General features: G+C 40.2%; 2 protein-coding genes across 2 annotated transcripts; one reads left to right on the top strand and one right to left on the bottom strand.

Annotated features, from left to right (window-relative positions):
• Window positions 1-6,569: 6,569 nt before the first annotated feature.
• cldn1 (claudin 1) lies at window positions 6,570-13,466 on the bottom strand. Its single transcript, XM_041948821.1, has 4 exons — window positions 13,103-13,466; window positions 8,617-8,781; window positions 8,305-8,389; window positions 6,570-7,235 (listed from the first exon to the last, which is right to left on the bottom strand). The coding sequence occupies exons 1-4, from the start codon at window positions 13,323-13,325 to the stop codon at window positions 7,073-7,075; spliced, it is 636 nt and encodes a 211-aa protein (XP_041804755.1). The 5' UTR covers window positions 13,326-13,466; the 3' UTR covers window positions 6,570-7,072.
• Window positions 13,467-14,486: 1,020 nt separating this feature from the next.
• Window positions 14,487-16,061, top strand: zgc:153913 (carboxypeptidase N subunit 2). The gene has a single exon (XM_041948950.1). The coding sequence runs from the start codon at window positions 14,487-14,489 to the stop codon at window positions 16,059-16,061; it is 1,575 nt and encodes a 524-aa protein (XP_041804884.1).

The following is a 16,061-nucleotide window of genomic DNA, read 5'->3' as shown; positions in this document are numbered from 1 at the left end:
CTTTCTCCTGTTTTCAGGTAAGAATATGTAAACAAGGATTAGTAAATTATCACATTCTGTCTTATTTAGATTTCACACAGCTTCCCAACACTTTTCTAACTGGGGGTCTTCATGTTAAAGGCATCAAACACTGTATATCTCGAGGAAAGATTACCCCAGAAACCCTCACTGGCCCACCTGCAGCAAGAAGGGTGTGGCCTCACTCGGGAAAGCAGAGGTGAAGCGTTTTGAATTCATCTGGCTTCATCTTCAGAAGGGAGGAGGCAGGGGGCCAGTGCAGCGATGCCTGGCAGCGTCTCCGTGTTTAAATCACTTACGTTCACATCTTGGCCGTGCTGTTCTGGTTATTTTGGAGACTCCTGCCAGAGATCCATAATCTGCTCCTGCCAGAGCAAGAGAGACTTTGGAAACGCTCTGAAGATTCAAGGAAGCTTGCAAAATGTTCAGTCTCGCAGTTAAAAGTCGAGCAACGGTCGACTGCTGGCTTTTTTTGTGCAGGGAAAATGAAGATTTGTGTGAATGTCGGACTCGTTGGAAAGAAAGGCCTCGAGTTTGCTGCTGATGTTTGCTCTCATCGACTTCATGGCAGAGGAATTGGATCATTTTTTATGTTCAGTGCCAATGACAGTTTTAAATTAGCATGTGTTAATTATCTCCTTGGAGGTTTATTGTATCTAACTGTGTTTTATCACATTGTCTTTATGCTTTTAACTGTTATTGTGCATCTCCAAACATTTTAATGCTTAACATAACATAACATAACAATTGTGGCACAAATGAGACACGAAAATAATGTCTCAATTTTAATCAATATGCATCCTTCTCCCTCCTGTTCTGCATGCAGTGCGGTGGATGGAGACATTAAAAGCACTGCTCGTGTTTACTCTTGACAAACATGGAGGAGGAGACCCTGGTTCCCATGGAGACACTCATCTGCTTTGTACAGACAGTGATCCAGGTGTTGGTGGAGGTCAGCAGAGTCTGAATGAGTGATAATGAACTGCGGGCTGCGCTGCTATGAGATGCAATGAGAGTTGATTAAGTCGATATGACACACACAAACGCGCATATAAATCAGTTCACATGCACACACACACACACAGCTAGTCGGAAAGGCGGGGATGCAACCACAGACACACACATTAAAGATTCAGACTTCCTGCCAAGTTGAATGAAAAATCTCCAAAGTCAAGCTGATCTCATTAGTTAAGCTTCAAGGATCATCTGTCCTGTGTGTATATCCGTGTCCCTGTGAGCCGCACCGTGTGTGTGCCTTCATGCACGTCTTCTCAATTTCACTCTGCGTCTTTTCATTCTTATGAAGTACCAAATTCAAAAAAACAACTTAACAATGAGAGCAGGGGGCTGATCAGGTCAATAAATGCACAGGAAAAGTCTTCACCAGGAGGCCAGTCCCTTTCACAATGAGCCCCTGCAGAGGAGGCATATCTAACAGAAAATATTCCAAAGTACAGTTATCGTCCTAATAAGTGTGTCAGCGGGCAGGTTGTTTTTCTTTCCGTCTATTGTGTGCAGCAGTGGGACCCCTGAGGTGAACCCCCATGGATTACATCAGAGGAAGAGACGCAGTTCTTCGAGTTAATATGTCAGAGGCAGGCCGAAGATCTGAAAGGAGTGAACCCTAAAACATGAATAAAACAGAATGTGATAATTTGCTAATCCTTTTTGACGGTCACTCAACTGAAAACAATACAAAAACAATGTATTTAATGTTTCACCTCGTTAACTTTATTGATTTTTGTAAGTATATGGTGAGACACGATCACCAAAAACTGGAAAAGTTGTGGAACGCTCCAAAAACACCTGTTTGGATCTTTCCACAGGTAAACAGGTTGTTGCTAAATGCAGCTCTTCACAAATGATTGCATTTCTGTCTGTCTCTCTATTTATGTTTTACACATCATCTTAAAATATTTGGAATGGGGGTTTTATCAATCAATACCATTACAATTCTATTTTTTAATAAAGCAAAATCACATATGGATCAGATGAAAATCTTGATACCTGTAAAACAAAAACAAATTTAAAATAAGATATGATGATCCTGCGTCACCTCTACAGCTCTGCGAGTGACCCTCTGTGGATCAGTGGATCAGATTATTCTGATCTGGGGTTTACTGCACAGCCTCCACTGGATCTCTGCCCAGACTAAAGCAAAGGATGTTACACTGACAACCTGTGAGTTTCAAATCAGGTGAGAGGGCACCTCTGCTTTTAGGCACAGGTAGAAGAAGCAAGCATTAGACTAAACATAGTACTTACTACTTGTAGCCATGTATCGTATAAGCTCCTGTCATATGTTTTCTATCTAAAATCTGAATCTGCCAAGTAACTTGTAATCAAAGCTGTCAAATGATAAAAGTAGTGGAGTAAAAAGTAGAATATTTGACACATATCTGCAGTGGAGCAGATGCATAAAGTAACAGAAGATACGTTTAAGTGGATCAAAATTGTACCAAGGTACATTCAAGCACTGATAATATATGTATAAATAATATTAGAGTGCAAAGCACACAGTACAAAGACGGAGAAAGAATATTAGAGAGCAGAAATGACACAAGAAAACATCACCCACTGTTTTTAATATGTACGTTATAATCTCCAATATATATAGGGAGCTGCAAAGTGAAGCAGCAGGGATTACATTTCAGAAACATTTCTTCCAACGTCAGCATGTGTGCATGATCCGGTCAACGCTGCCAACTCCTCAAGAAGAAGAAAGAATTCTGTGATTATTTCGAGGAGGAAGCAGGAAGCAGACTTCCACTTCATTGCTGTACACTCTGGTAACACATGAAACTACTTCTATATTAATGGTGGTAAAGTGCTCGACGGTCTGGACATCTGATAGTTGAGGTTTGTGCTTGCACTGTGTGAGATAAAGCTGACCTACCCAGCGCTGACGCACCACAAGTACGTCTCCTTATTCTGTACTTTCAGGATAGTTTTGTAACATTGAAAAGGCCACAAACGACACCGGATGAAAGAAATGATTCTCCCAAGCTGTTTAATTTTCCGTCTGATTTTGTACCCGCTCATTGATATTTCTGTGATGTCTGCCAGATGCACTCTGCTGATTACAGCAGTTTGAGTTAGAGCCTGGTCCAGCTCCAGATCCAGGACTGGACTGAGTGAGGGGGAAGCCCTCGAGTTAAGTGCTGCTCTGTCGATGCACTTCATCAGTCTAAACGTCGAGCTGTTTCACAAAAATCATAAAAAACGTCATTCTGAATGCCTTTTATTGCAGCATATCATCATATTTCATGGGTTATTTGCTGAAATGTAGATAAGATGTATAATAGTATTGGAGCTGAGTGGCATGCAAACATGCCTTCAGTGCATTCAGTAAGTTTGGGGAAACATGATTTAAACAATTAGCTTAGATTAATCTAAGCAGGTTCTCACAGCAGTCGCAGGGTAACGTGTGCTGAAGACCAGAGTTCTACTCCTATTGTACGCTGCACCTCACTGTGGCTTATCACAAGCTGCCAAAACATGGATGCTATTGTCTTCACCTGTGACTGCTGAGTGCTCATGTTATAAGGGAGTAATGATTGTTGAGTTCTCATGTCATGCTGTTGTGTAATGTATAATGCTATATTAGTGCTGGAGTAGAGCAAGAGTCAGAGGCGTACTGGTGTGTAAATGGTGTCATGACAGAAATGCAAGATGGGTAATTAGTTACAAATTGACAATATACAGCACGGTTTCTTTGCTATTTATGTTCATTCCTCTAGAAATTCATCTTGTTAGTAAATCATGTTTTCTTCTGTTTTTCCTTCTTTGTTTCTTTTGATCCATCTGTTTGTTTTCAGTCATTTCTTTTAATTTGACATTTTTCTTACACAGTAATATTATTATCCAATCATGTATCCAATCCAAATTGAGCTATGTTCATTTTACCATGTTTTGTGATGTGGTGGTGTGGTGTTTGAATGTATTTCCTTACAGGCTCTGAGCATTGCATGAAACACCTCAGAATAAACCCCACTGTCTCAGAATCTCAGTACAGTCCTGAGTAACCTGATTCTTGTCTAGCAGTAGTAATTGATGGTGTGATAATACTTGTGAAAATTCAAAATCTTGATAGAGCCTTAAGAGTTTGAATCTAAATATCTAGTTTACTGCTGTTCTTACTTCAATTTGTCATTTTAGAGTTTCATGTTATTGAAATTGATCCCAAACTGGGCCTCTGTTGCCCTCTAGTGGCTCCACACCATCACTTTTCAGACCTTTGCTTGTACAGTAGAATATTTTTAGAATATTCTCACCTTTATTTAGGCCTCAGGTTTACAGCAGATACTTTATTCTGTCATCTTGTAATTTTCTGAAATGTCTCTTAAAGAATCAAAGAATATAAAGGTTTAGGTCATAACATTGTTTAACATCACATTTTAAATCATATTTTTTGTGTTATTCGTTTAACACTTTTCAAGTCATCCAAATGTTGCCTTTTATCAATAACTTATCAGTCAGTCCTTTCAGAAGTTCCACATGGTGCACATCCAAATGACAAAGCTGTGTCACTGACAGTTATAAGAGTTCACATTTGTTCCTGGTAATAAGAGAATAACAAAGATGAACATCTTCCCGTCACTGCATCGCAGTCACAGGACCCGAGATTTGAGTGCACTTTCTCTTCTCTTCTGTTTCAGGAAGTCGGGATTGACAATGGCCTGCTGCAACGCTGTCTGTGCTGGAGTAGAACAAAGGTCACGATGATTCACATTCACATTTTGCACGCAAAATAATAACCCAGTTATTGTAGTGACGTATTCAAGCCTGAATCAAACCACAAATCAGCAACAGTGTGCTTGAGCTTGATTTTGGAGTCAGGATTTTTTATTGGGCCACATAATCAGCATGAAAGATGTCAAATAAGTGGGTGCGTTCTTTCTAATACGCAGTTTGATCATGATCATTAAACCCATATGAGTTTAACCTATGCAGGGTCATCCTTAGCATTGTTTCAGGAACCTGAAAAATTGCAACAAACTCTGATTTGGAGTCCAGATGTTTTTTGGGTTTTTTTTTTGCATGTCTTCCCTATTGTACCCACCTTTAATTTCAATTTAGTGTCTCTCTGCTGTATCCTATATAATAAATGCCAGAAGTAAAAAAAAATGCCCAAAGTAAAAGACTGACCAAATTTGGAGGATGACTACAGAATTTCTACATTTTATGTTGTATGTTATTATTTTGCATTCATAAATAACTTAATATCCGAGGAGTTGCGAGATGATTAACAGTATGGGATCTATATTTATTTGTTCCCTTGTCATATGCTTTATTTTGAATTACTTTGTTTTTATTGTCTCTTGTATTATATTTGTCTGTTTTGCATCATCTTTGTGTTTTTTCCTTTTTGGGTTAACAAGTTCAACATAGATTTGAAATGTTTGTATTGCCAGACGTCCAGTATTTGACGTTACAATTTAACGTTGGCAGCTTTTATCTTTTATGTGTCAGCAGCCTGGTGGTTGAGCTGCAGACTCCAGGATCACCAGGAGGTGGCGCTCTCTGCTGCAGAATCACTGAACATTGTGTGTTGGAAGTGGCACAGTGGAGGCAGGTGTGTGGTCATATAGATGAAACAGTGGATAAAATCATGTTGTGTGTGTGTGTGTGTGTGTGTGTGTGTGTGTGTGTGTGTGTGTGTGTGTGTGCTGGTGGGAAAGAGGAGCACTGTGTGAGTGGGACTAGGCGGGTAAAAATTCTTTGGGATGGGATTTCCATGAGCGCTGATGAGCACACTTCGGTGAGGAGGCATGTCGGGGCAGGAGCCGGTGGTCTGAGCTATGCCTCCCTGTTTGGATTGCTTTTGTCCTCCCTGAGGCAACACATTTCTGGAGCATGTGGAATGCTGTTTGTGTTTCTCTCAACGCTAATTCAAGATTACAGGGAGATTTTAATCGCAGATCTCCTCCTTCCTTTATGAAGATGATAATCCTGCTGTATCTTGACTCTTATATTGAGGGATGTGCTGTAATGCATCACTTTGGGAGGCAGGGGGGAAGTGTAGGGGGACTTTATCCCCCTCCCCCATATAGGAATACCTGAACTCAGCTCTCACATGAGTCATGACTTGTTGCAGCAGACCCGAGTGATTCTGGGGGTTGTTGTATGTGTCCTTTTGTCAACCACCTGCTCCACCTGTGTGTGTGTCAAAAGCAGTAAGCGATATTCTAATATCTAATATTCTGTTCTAGAAAAGAGACCAAAACCCACCATGATCGTTGATTAAACAAACATGTATTTTCTCTGTTACCACTGATTTATGTAACTCCCTGAATTCATCAGCATGCACTCTTGTTTGAGATATTTACTAGAAACGACAGGTGCTCAGGAAATAACTGCACCATCTTTAAAACTGATGCTACGTCCTTGGTGGTGGTGGAGTGTATTTACTTACTAATTCAAGGTACTTGCAGTTGTATTTCCATTCAGGCTCTGGACATTAGAGCCTGACACTGATTTTAACCCTCAATGAGTGTGTGTTACACGTCAAACAAAACCAAATTTGAACACTATGAAAACACGCAGCAATAGAAAAGTAATGAGGATTTTATTTTAGATAATGTGAAAGAATAATGTCAAGATTGCAAACACAGTGAAAAAAAATAAAACAGCCAAACCCTGAGTAGATTTATACTAACTGGATAAAAGTTGTGATCCAAAGATTGTGTTGTTGAAAGAAACATGCTGAGGTGTTCCGAACAGATTTTTGATCTGAAGATATTTTTTATGATGTTCATAATATTTCATTTTAAGTGACGTTATTGTTTAGTTATTTTACTGTTCTGTCATCTGTAATAATCGTTGTTAAGCTGTCAAGTATCCTGGCTCAGCACATCTCTTCAGTGACAAATTTAAGGGATCCTAAACCTTTCTAGTTTTTGGGGACTCAGAGAGAACGGAGTGTATTTCCCAACAAATATAAACATACACCAAATATAACACCTGCAAATATACATGTTGCAAACACCAAGCAAGGAGAGATCCCTGCAAGGACAGAGTTCACGCTCAGCATCAGACGGATGGAGCGATCGTCCTACACGTAGTCCCCGCCTGATGGGCCTGCAGAGCGGGTTGGTGGGTAGCGTGGAGATTTCCCTGAGCCATCGCTGGAGCAGTTGCAGCAGAGGAAGCCTCCCCCTATGATGGTGAGACAGGCGGCTCCCCATCCGACGTACAGGGCGCTTCCAAATTCATACCTGCGAGTAATTCACACACATCATGCTGAGACTTATGAGAAAAGACAAAAAGGACACAAAATTTAGAGAGGCTGCTCACTGCAGAGCCCCAGCTCCACCTCCAGGTCCAGCTGCACCGAAGCTCAGGTCCAACCCCAGCCTTAGCCCTAACCCTAACCATGAGGTCCAGAGAGGTGGAGCTGGACTAGATTCAGAGAGGTGGAGCTGGATCACCCACTCTGTACTGAGCACTGCTGCCAAATGAACCATCATTACAAGCCCTCAAGTCTAAACACAAACTGATCATATTATATTCAGGTGGGTCTGATTCACAGCAGTGGAATTCAAACATCACAACACTTGGTATTAAGCTGTTGTTACAGGCATCATGTCGCGAACTACACAAGCGCCAACGAGCATGCTGGAAAATGAAAGGAGTGGTTCGACATTTTGGGAAATGCACTTGTGTTTTTATTGCTGAGAGTAACATGAGAAGACTGATGCCACTCAGATGTCTTTACAGATTAACGTGAAGCTACAGACGTTAGCTTAGCTTAACCTGGAAACGAGGGGAGACTGCTAGCCTGGCTACACCCATAACCTGAATAGTGAAAAAACACTGTGGTTTTACATGCTGCTATGTGCTGGATTTTTTTCTTGGCTTGCTGGAGTATCCACTGGTTGCCTGGCAACCTCACAGTGATGATAAGACTCCATGCTAGCAATTTCCCCCTGTTTCCATTCTCTATGCTAAGCTAAGATAACCAGCTTCTGGCTGCAGCTCAAATATTTTCCAAAATATGTAGAGGTGAAAAATTCAACTTTAAACTTCCAGCGAGTTCCTTTTTAAAAAAAATACTTTCAGTACATTTTGATTTTGCCCAAGTGTTTTTACAGAGTACTTGGTACATTTAGTTAAAATATATGAGAACCAGTTCCACCACTGATATATTAAACTATTTTTTTTAAGTGTGTAATTCTAAATGACAGCATAGTAACGGACAGTTTGTTTGCATCTTTACACACAGCTACAGTGTTACCTGATAATTAGTGTAAATTCCAGACTAAATAGTAAGTAGGACGACCTCACCTGGAATTAGTGGGAGTGAACGGGTCATAGAATTCCTGCGCTATTCTGTGGCCGTACCAGGACGTTCCCACCAGAGCAAGCAGACCTGGAAAACCAAGAGCAGAAAAACATTTTCTATTAAACAGGTTAAAACATGTTGACTGTGCCCTCTGTCATACATCATCTTTATGGAGTTAAAATAAAAACAAATTCACTACAAGCCAAATCATGTTTAAAAGTTGTTGCATGATTGTGGTCAAAGGAAAACAGTAGTGTGGTGCAACATCTTCTGGACAAAAAAGATATGTGTGTCTGAGCTGAGTGGACTCTGACCGGCAATAATGTAGATAACTCCTCCAGCTAGAGCCACTTTGTCCTTCTGCTGTGGTTCTCCTGCCATACAGGTGGTGCACCTCATGCCCACCACCTCCACCAACATAGCAATAAAGCTCAGCAAGACGGAGGCCAGCATCAGCCCTCTCGTGCCCTGTACAATCCCTGGAGATAAAGACATGACACAAAATCACGTGATTTAAGCAGGTTTCATTCAAAAATGTGGCTTTCTAAAGCTTTTCTTTTCTTTTTTTTTGATCTATTTAGCTTTGACTTTTGACCTTATAAAGTTGAGCAGTTGAGTTTACTTCCTGTAGACTCACCAGGATTTTTTCTCCTGGGTCGTCCCTCCTCCGACTTCCTCTATGCCTTCTAACTGCACGAATACATTTTAATTGCACTTATCTCTATTTCTAGTGTGTGTAAAATAAAGGCTTAAAGGTGCTATATGTAAGAATTGGCAACCTGCCGAATTAATACTCCCAACATATAGGGGGCAGCATATCACCAGTGTAACCGTTACCTGTTAACTCACTTCTTGTGGTAAAACGCTGTGTTACGAGACAGGACTGGCTAGATGGTTAGCATGCTAACTTCAATAATACCTGCAACATTCTTCACATTCCGTTAATAATTTTAGTGAAACTCAAATTCTAGGTGTAGGTTCAACTGATACTACTATTACTGAGCTTAAAGAAGCAAGAAAAGCTTTAGACAAACTGTTATCATTGAAGGCAGAAGGAGCTCTAAGATTCACAAAACAAAGATACTATGAGAATGGAAACAGAGCTAGCCGTCTCCTAGCTTTTCAACTTCGTAAAGCTCAGGCTAATCGAACAGTTGCTAAAGTAATCCATCCAAAAAATGGTAAAATAGTATCACACCCTAAAGAAGTTGTAGAGGCATTTGCAACATTCTATCATAACTTATACACAGAACCAAGGTCACAAATGACAACTGATAACACTAACATCTTCCTTAAAAAATTAAAGCTCCCCACACTATCGCAGGAGGCGTCATCACAAATGATATCACCTATAGCGGAAGCTGAAATAAGAAATGCAATAAAGAAATTAAAAAATAATAAATCTCCAGGAGTTGACGGTCATCCTGGAGAATTTTATAAGTGCTTTATAAATGACCTGGCGCCAGTACTAACTGAGGTGTTCAGATATGCTCTCTCCAAGAGTGACCCTCCTGAGACCTGGTCACAAGCTATTATATCTGTGATACATAAGGAAGGAAAAGATCCAACACTATGTGAAGGATACAGACCCATTAGCCTGTTGTGTAATGATCAGAAACTGTTGACAAGTATTTTAGCGCAAAGAGTTCAAAGGCACATTGGATCACTTATTAAATCAGACCAAACAGGGTTTATTCCATGCAGACAGGGTGCTAATAATATTAGGAGAACTCTAAATGTGATTACCTGTGCAAAGAAAAATAAACAGACATCAATGCTTATAAGCTTTGATGCACAAAAGGCATTTGACACTGTTAATTGGGAGTTTCTGTTCAGGACACTATCAGAGATGGGCTTTAACTCAAAATTTATAAGATGGATGACAACTATTTATAAGCGGCCAAAAGCACGAGTTAGAGTGAATGGATGCTGCTCTGAATTTTTTGATTTACAGCGAGGAGTGAGACAGGGAGACTGTCTTAGCCCCCTACTTTTTGCTATAAACATTGAACCCTTGGCTGCAGCTATTAGACAGAATGAGAAAATAAAAGGGATATTGGATATGGGAAACACAGAACATAAATTTTAACCTATATAAGTGATCCTAATGTCTCTGTACCTGCTCTAATGAACACTCTTAAAGAGTATGGTGAACTCTCTGGATATCAAATTAATGAATCCAAATCTGAAGCTATGATGTTAAAGGGGCAGTGGCCAACGCAATTAACAGGAAGACTTCAATTTCGATGGGCACAAAGATTCAGATACTTAGGAATAATTCTTACCACAGACCTATCACAACTTTTCACAGCTAACTATGGGAAGTTGATGAATAATATAAAAGCAGATCTTATAAGATGGGAAATATTGCCACTTTCTTTATTGGGAAGAGTGGAGACTATTAGGATGAACATCCTCCCTAGACTGCTCTTTCTCTTCCAGTCTTTGCCTATTCTTATCCCCTCAGCTACCTTTAATACTATAGAAAGATGGATTTCTAAATTCTTATGGCAAAGTAAACCACCAAGACTTAAGTTTAGAAGACTACTATGTACAAAAATCAACGGAGGCCTGAACTTACCTAATTTAAAACAATATTACTGGGCCGCCCAGCTGCGAGCTATGGCTTCTTGGGTAACTCAGGAAAAAGATACTGTTTGGGTAGGAATGGAACAGTCTGAATGCCTAGATATCTCATTGAATTCTCTCCCATTCCTTAACTTAGATACCGATAGGATGAAAAAGCTTGCAAACATATGGGTCAAAAATACTCTAAGAGTATGTTCTACTGTAAGAAAAAAAATGCATCTACCTATGACCATATCTAGGGTGATACGCATAGCTAAAAATACTGATTTCATTCCAGCAACAATTGATAAAGGTTTTGAAAGATGGAAAGACAAGGGCTTAAAAATTTTGGACCAGCTATTTGAAGGAACTGTTTTAAGGCCATTTGAACAACTTAAAGAAAAATATGATTTAGCAAATGAAGACTTTTTCAGATTTTTACAAATAAGAGATTACCTAAAGAAACATAAAGAATGGGAAAAGCTTTGTTCCCTACCATCTAAAATAGAACATCTTTTTGTGTTATTCATTCAAGGTGCAGTAACAAAAAAAATTATATCATACTTATATAAGGCACTACAAGAAGATCTAGGTGACAACAATTTGGATATAAAAGAAAAGTGGGAACTGGAGATGAATACAATAATATCTGATAAACAATGGGAGACTTCATTTGAACAGGGTCATAAAGTAACACATAGTCCCAGTTGGAGGGAATATGGTTGGAAGTTAAAAGTGAGGTATTTCAGAACACCACTTGTTACATCAAAGTGGAGTAACACTCCACCTGAGTGCTGGAGGGGCTGTGGCTTACTGGGGGACCACACGCATATATTCTGGGACTGTCCAGTACTATCAGAATATTGGAAAAATATACAAAAAGAAATAAAACAATGCTTAGCTATTGACCTACCAATGGAACCAATACATTTTTTACTGGGCATAATGCCTGAGGATTCCCTGGAAGATAGCCAGACAAAACTGTTAAGGACACTGCTCCTAATTGCAAATAAAGTTATAACGGCCTCCTGGTTGAAGCCGCAGCCCCCCACAATAGCCCAATGGAGGGATAGAGTCCAAGAGGTATATCAGATGGAATATACCACTGCAGTTTTACATCTAAAATCAGAAATATTCATCAATAGTTGGACTCCAGTTGCGTTGCATCTTCACCTAGTATAGTGTATGTATGTGTGTATGTATGTTTGTGTATATGTGCATATACATATATTTTCTTCATTTTATTTTATTTCATGTTTGTTTGTTGTGTTTCCCTTGTAATCTGAACTATACCATTTCATGATGTTGTTTATTATTGCCTGGGTAATTGATCCTTGTAAACCATATCTTCAAACCATGGACTTTTTGAACATGCTGACATATTTTTCTACCTAAGGTAATGTAAGAATTAGTTTTGATGCACTGTAAGACTGATATGAAAACAAAATAAAAGAAGTTCCAAAAAAAAAAAAAAGAAACTCAAATTCTTATAAATCTAACCTTTAACCCAAGCTTAAACTATCTGATCAAAATCATCAAGCATGCAGCCTTTTGTATAGAGTCAGTTAAGTATCTCTTCATTGAATCTCAGTGTTCTTCTTCTTGTTTGCAACAGGCACAAACAGGCCGGAGTGCAGACGGCGTGAGTCACATCCAGCTGAGGTGTGCAGCAAACACCTCTGCAAGGATTTTCTTTCTGTCTGATGGAGCTGCTATCAGCCTTTTACGATACAAAAGTAAAAAATGTGTTCATGCAGTTCCAGTTAAATTTGAATTCCCTCCATCCATATTCCTTTTGAATTGACTTCAAAAGAGTTTTTTTTTTTCTCTTTTTGATCAGCCGGCTGCTGGTATTTGACTGACATGTCTCTGCATGCAAAGAGGTCTTAGAGGGAGAGAAGAGGGCACTCTCTTAAACCTCTACGGAGGTCTGAATGACCAGAGAGATTAACACATTTACACAGTTTTACACTATACCTAAGAATCTAAAACTTCATAAATTGAGATATTTCATAAATTCATTATTTCCCTTCAATCAAATGTTGTTTTAGAAATGCACCATTCATTGTCTTACAACCCATTTTCCTCCCACATCCATATTTTTTACAGAAGAAGAAATTTAGGACACAATATATTGTGGTTGGTTTATGTTACAATATGATCAGTTGTTGGTATTTGTAAAGGAATCTTATAAAAGATCTCATATAAACCAGATGTGTCAGACAACATTACCTGGTAGCTGGAGAAGTGAGTCATACACTTTACACTGGACCTGCCCGGTGCTCTGCGATACACAGCTCTTCCACAGCCCTTCAAACATCGCCTGAGCTGTGATGATGTTGTCTCCTGCATAGGATGAAGCTTTCCATTCCACCATGGCCGTGGATGCTATCGAGCCAATGAAGCCCAGGAAGGCCAGCGTGAAGCCAAGGAGCTGTATACCCGCATTGGCCATTGTTTGACAGCAGAAACTAAAAATGGGAAATAACGTGGAAAGTGGAAAAAGTTACAAAAAATTGAAAACTTCACAAACTTTTCTTGATGTAGTTCCAGCTGGTTTGGTGTCGTGGATCTGGTCCCAAACAGTGCAGTCTATGTGTGCAGCATCAGGGAATACCCTGGAGGTGAGGGAGGATCCAGGAATACCATCACCTCTGAGTCAGGTTAGGAGGATGATGACACCTAGTGGAGGTGATGGTCTCCTACAACTTACAATAGACCCTGCATAGAAAATACAAAGCTAAGTACATGTACTGCAGATAGTGACGCTTAAACACAGCTGATGTCTGTTATTATACAAATAAATGTATAGAATAATGAAGTCCATTTATCTATTCTAACATATACTGTACATAACATAAGATGTACACACCTTGAATCATTTTAAATGATTAATTATTTCAATGATTATGCTCTCCCCCTTTGTGTCTGGTTCTGGCATACTGTACTGTATGTGAATGTTATATGTTAATTTTTCCATGTTAATTACTCTGCACTGCTATTTCAGGTCTCTTCTAAACTTCTAACATGCAAAAAAAACTTAAGGTGGGTTAAATGTATAAGATAAATAGAAAAATGTAATTACCAATAGTAGTCGCAATCGTAGTAGTAGTAGTTATTTCTGACAGAAAAGAGTGATCTACTTTCCCCTGGAAGCGGGTCTACTCTCTGACCTATTTGACCTGTTTTGGTAAATAGTGACTCAGTTCTGACAGATGTTTGCTCTGTTTTTTTCTGCATGTTGTGCTTTATAGCAGCAAATGACAAATGTCAACGCCATTCTGCGCTGTGAGCTGATTTACTGGATTACAGGATTGTCCACTTTCTGTTTGTGAGCAAATGAAACCATGGCAGGAGCTGGCCATTGACCAAAGGTTTTGTCTTGCCTAATTCAGACTTGTTGTCGTTTGCACTTTGTGTCAGCTGGCTTGTAGATCCGCAAGGAACCTGACGGGATCCCTGTAACACGGAGGTATGTTGAATTTCATTTATCTAAATATAGAGGTTGAATGAAGAAAAACAAACAGGGGCATAGTGCATTTCTGCTCTTAAAGTAATATTGACTTTGATTTCCTGTTAATTCATTCAAGCTTTCTTCATGCTTTCAAAGAAGAAGATGGACAAAGAATTGGGCCTGATTCTGTTCCTGATGCTGTTTCTCTGTCACAAAGGAAACACACACTCACAAACCTCTTGTCCATACAAATGCCACTGTTTCACTTCAATCCAAGTGCTGTGTGCCGATGGAGGGATGTCATCTTTACCCAGGGACGTGTCCAGCAAGGTGAAGGACTTTATTATAATGTCATCAGACCTCGGATACCTGTTCTCCCACACTTTAGGGGAGAGCCCCCAACTCACCAAACTCATCTTCATAAATAATGCACTGCGAAGTATTCACTCTCAGTCTTTTGAGCATCTGGCTGAGCTGCAGGAGCTGGAAATCAGTGGGAACCCTGGGCTGGAGCATTTATTTCTGCAGACATTTTCAAATCAGGGAAACTTGACCAAACTGATACTTAACTTCAACAGTTTGAAGACGGTGCTTCCTGGCACGTTTGATTCTCTTAAGGAGCTAAAATTTCTGCAGATGAAAGGCAATATCATATCAGATCTGCCTCCTTTTCTTTTCCTGAATCTCCACAATCTGAATGTCCTGGATTTGTCCCAAAATAAGCTCCAAGGAATGCGAGGGGAAACTTTTTCCGGTCTGGCAAGACTGGAGACTCTGAAAATGAACAACAACCTCATCAGCAATCTCACATCTGACACCTTCCACAACATGACTCAGCTGATAGAGCTTCACTTGGAGGCCAATAAGATATCAGAGCTTGCTGACAGCATCTTCTTTGCGTTAACCGAGCTGAAGGTGCTGAACCTCCGTGGAAACCTTCTGACGTCCTTTAATGATAATGTGTTTGGATTCACGGCCTCAAATTTGAAGGAGCTGAACCTAAAAGGCAACAGACTGACTAAGCTGTCCTCTCTAATCAGCTTGACATCTCTCTCCGACCTTATCTTGTCCTCCAATCAGCTCTCCAGCCTTCCTGAAGATATTTTTAGAAATGTTACAGTCCTGGAGAATCTGGACCTGTCTGAAAACCAGCTCACCTCGCTGCCTGAAATGATCTTTCGCAATCTATTTAGCATCAAGGCGATCCACCTAAACAAGAACAACCTGAGCAGGGTGGACGCCAACCTGTTCGAGGACCAGGTGCTCATTCAGCAGCTCTACTTGTCTGACAACCAGCTGGAAACTCTCCCGCTGGGCCTTTTAGACACCTTTGCTATCCAGCACACAGTGAGACTGCACGGAAACCCCTGGAAATGTGACTGCCACATGTGGTATCTACATGACTGGGTGCTGAGAAACAGCCAAGACATAGAGATGCTTGACAGGATGCTCTGCGAGAGCCCTGACTTCCTGAGGAGACGGCCGGTCGCCTCCATCGACAAGGACCAGCTGGTGTGTCGGTTGTCTCAAGGTGAGATGTCTGATCGCAGCCGCTGTAGCCAAGAAGCTTCTAATGACACTGTGATCATCAAGTGTAAAGTGGATAAATGCTCTCCGCTGACAGTGAAGGTACAGTTTCAGGAGGATGACGGCAGTGTTAAGGAGCATATTTTGAAAAATGAGCCCGAACATTCTCATTGTAACAATGAGACGACGATCGAGAGCCCCGTTCAGTAG

This window comes from Chelmon rostratus, chromosome 12 (assembly GCF_017976325.1).
Source record: "Chelmon rostratus isolate fCheRos1 chromosome 12, fCheRos1.pri, whole genome shotgun sequence".
In the NCBI taxonomy this organism is placed as follows: Eukaryota; Metazoa; Chordata; class Actinopteri; order Chaetodontiformes; family Chaetodontidae; genus Chelmon; species Chelmon rostratus.
The sequence above is the reverse complement of the archived record's forward strand: the minus strand, read 5'-3'. Positions and strand labels throughout refer to the sequence as shown.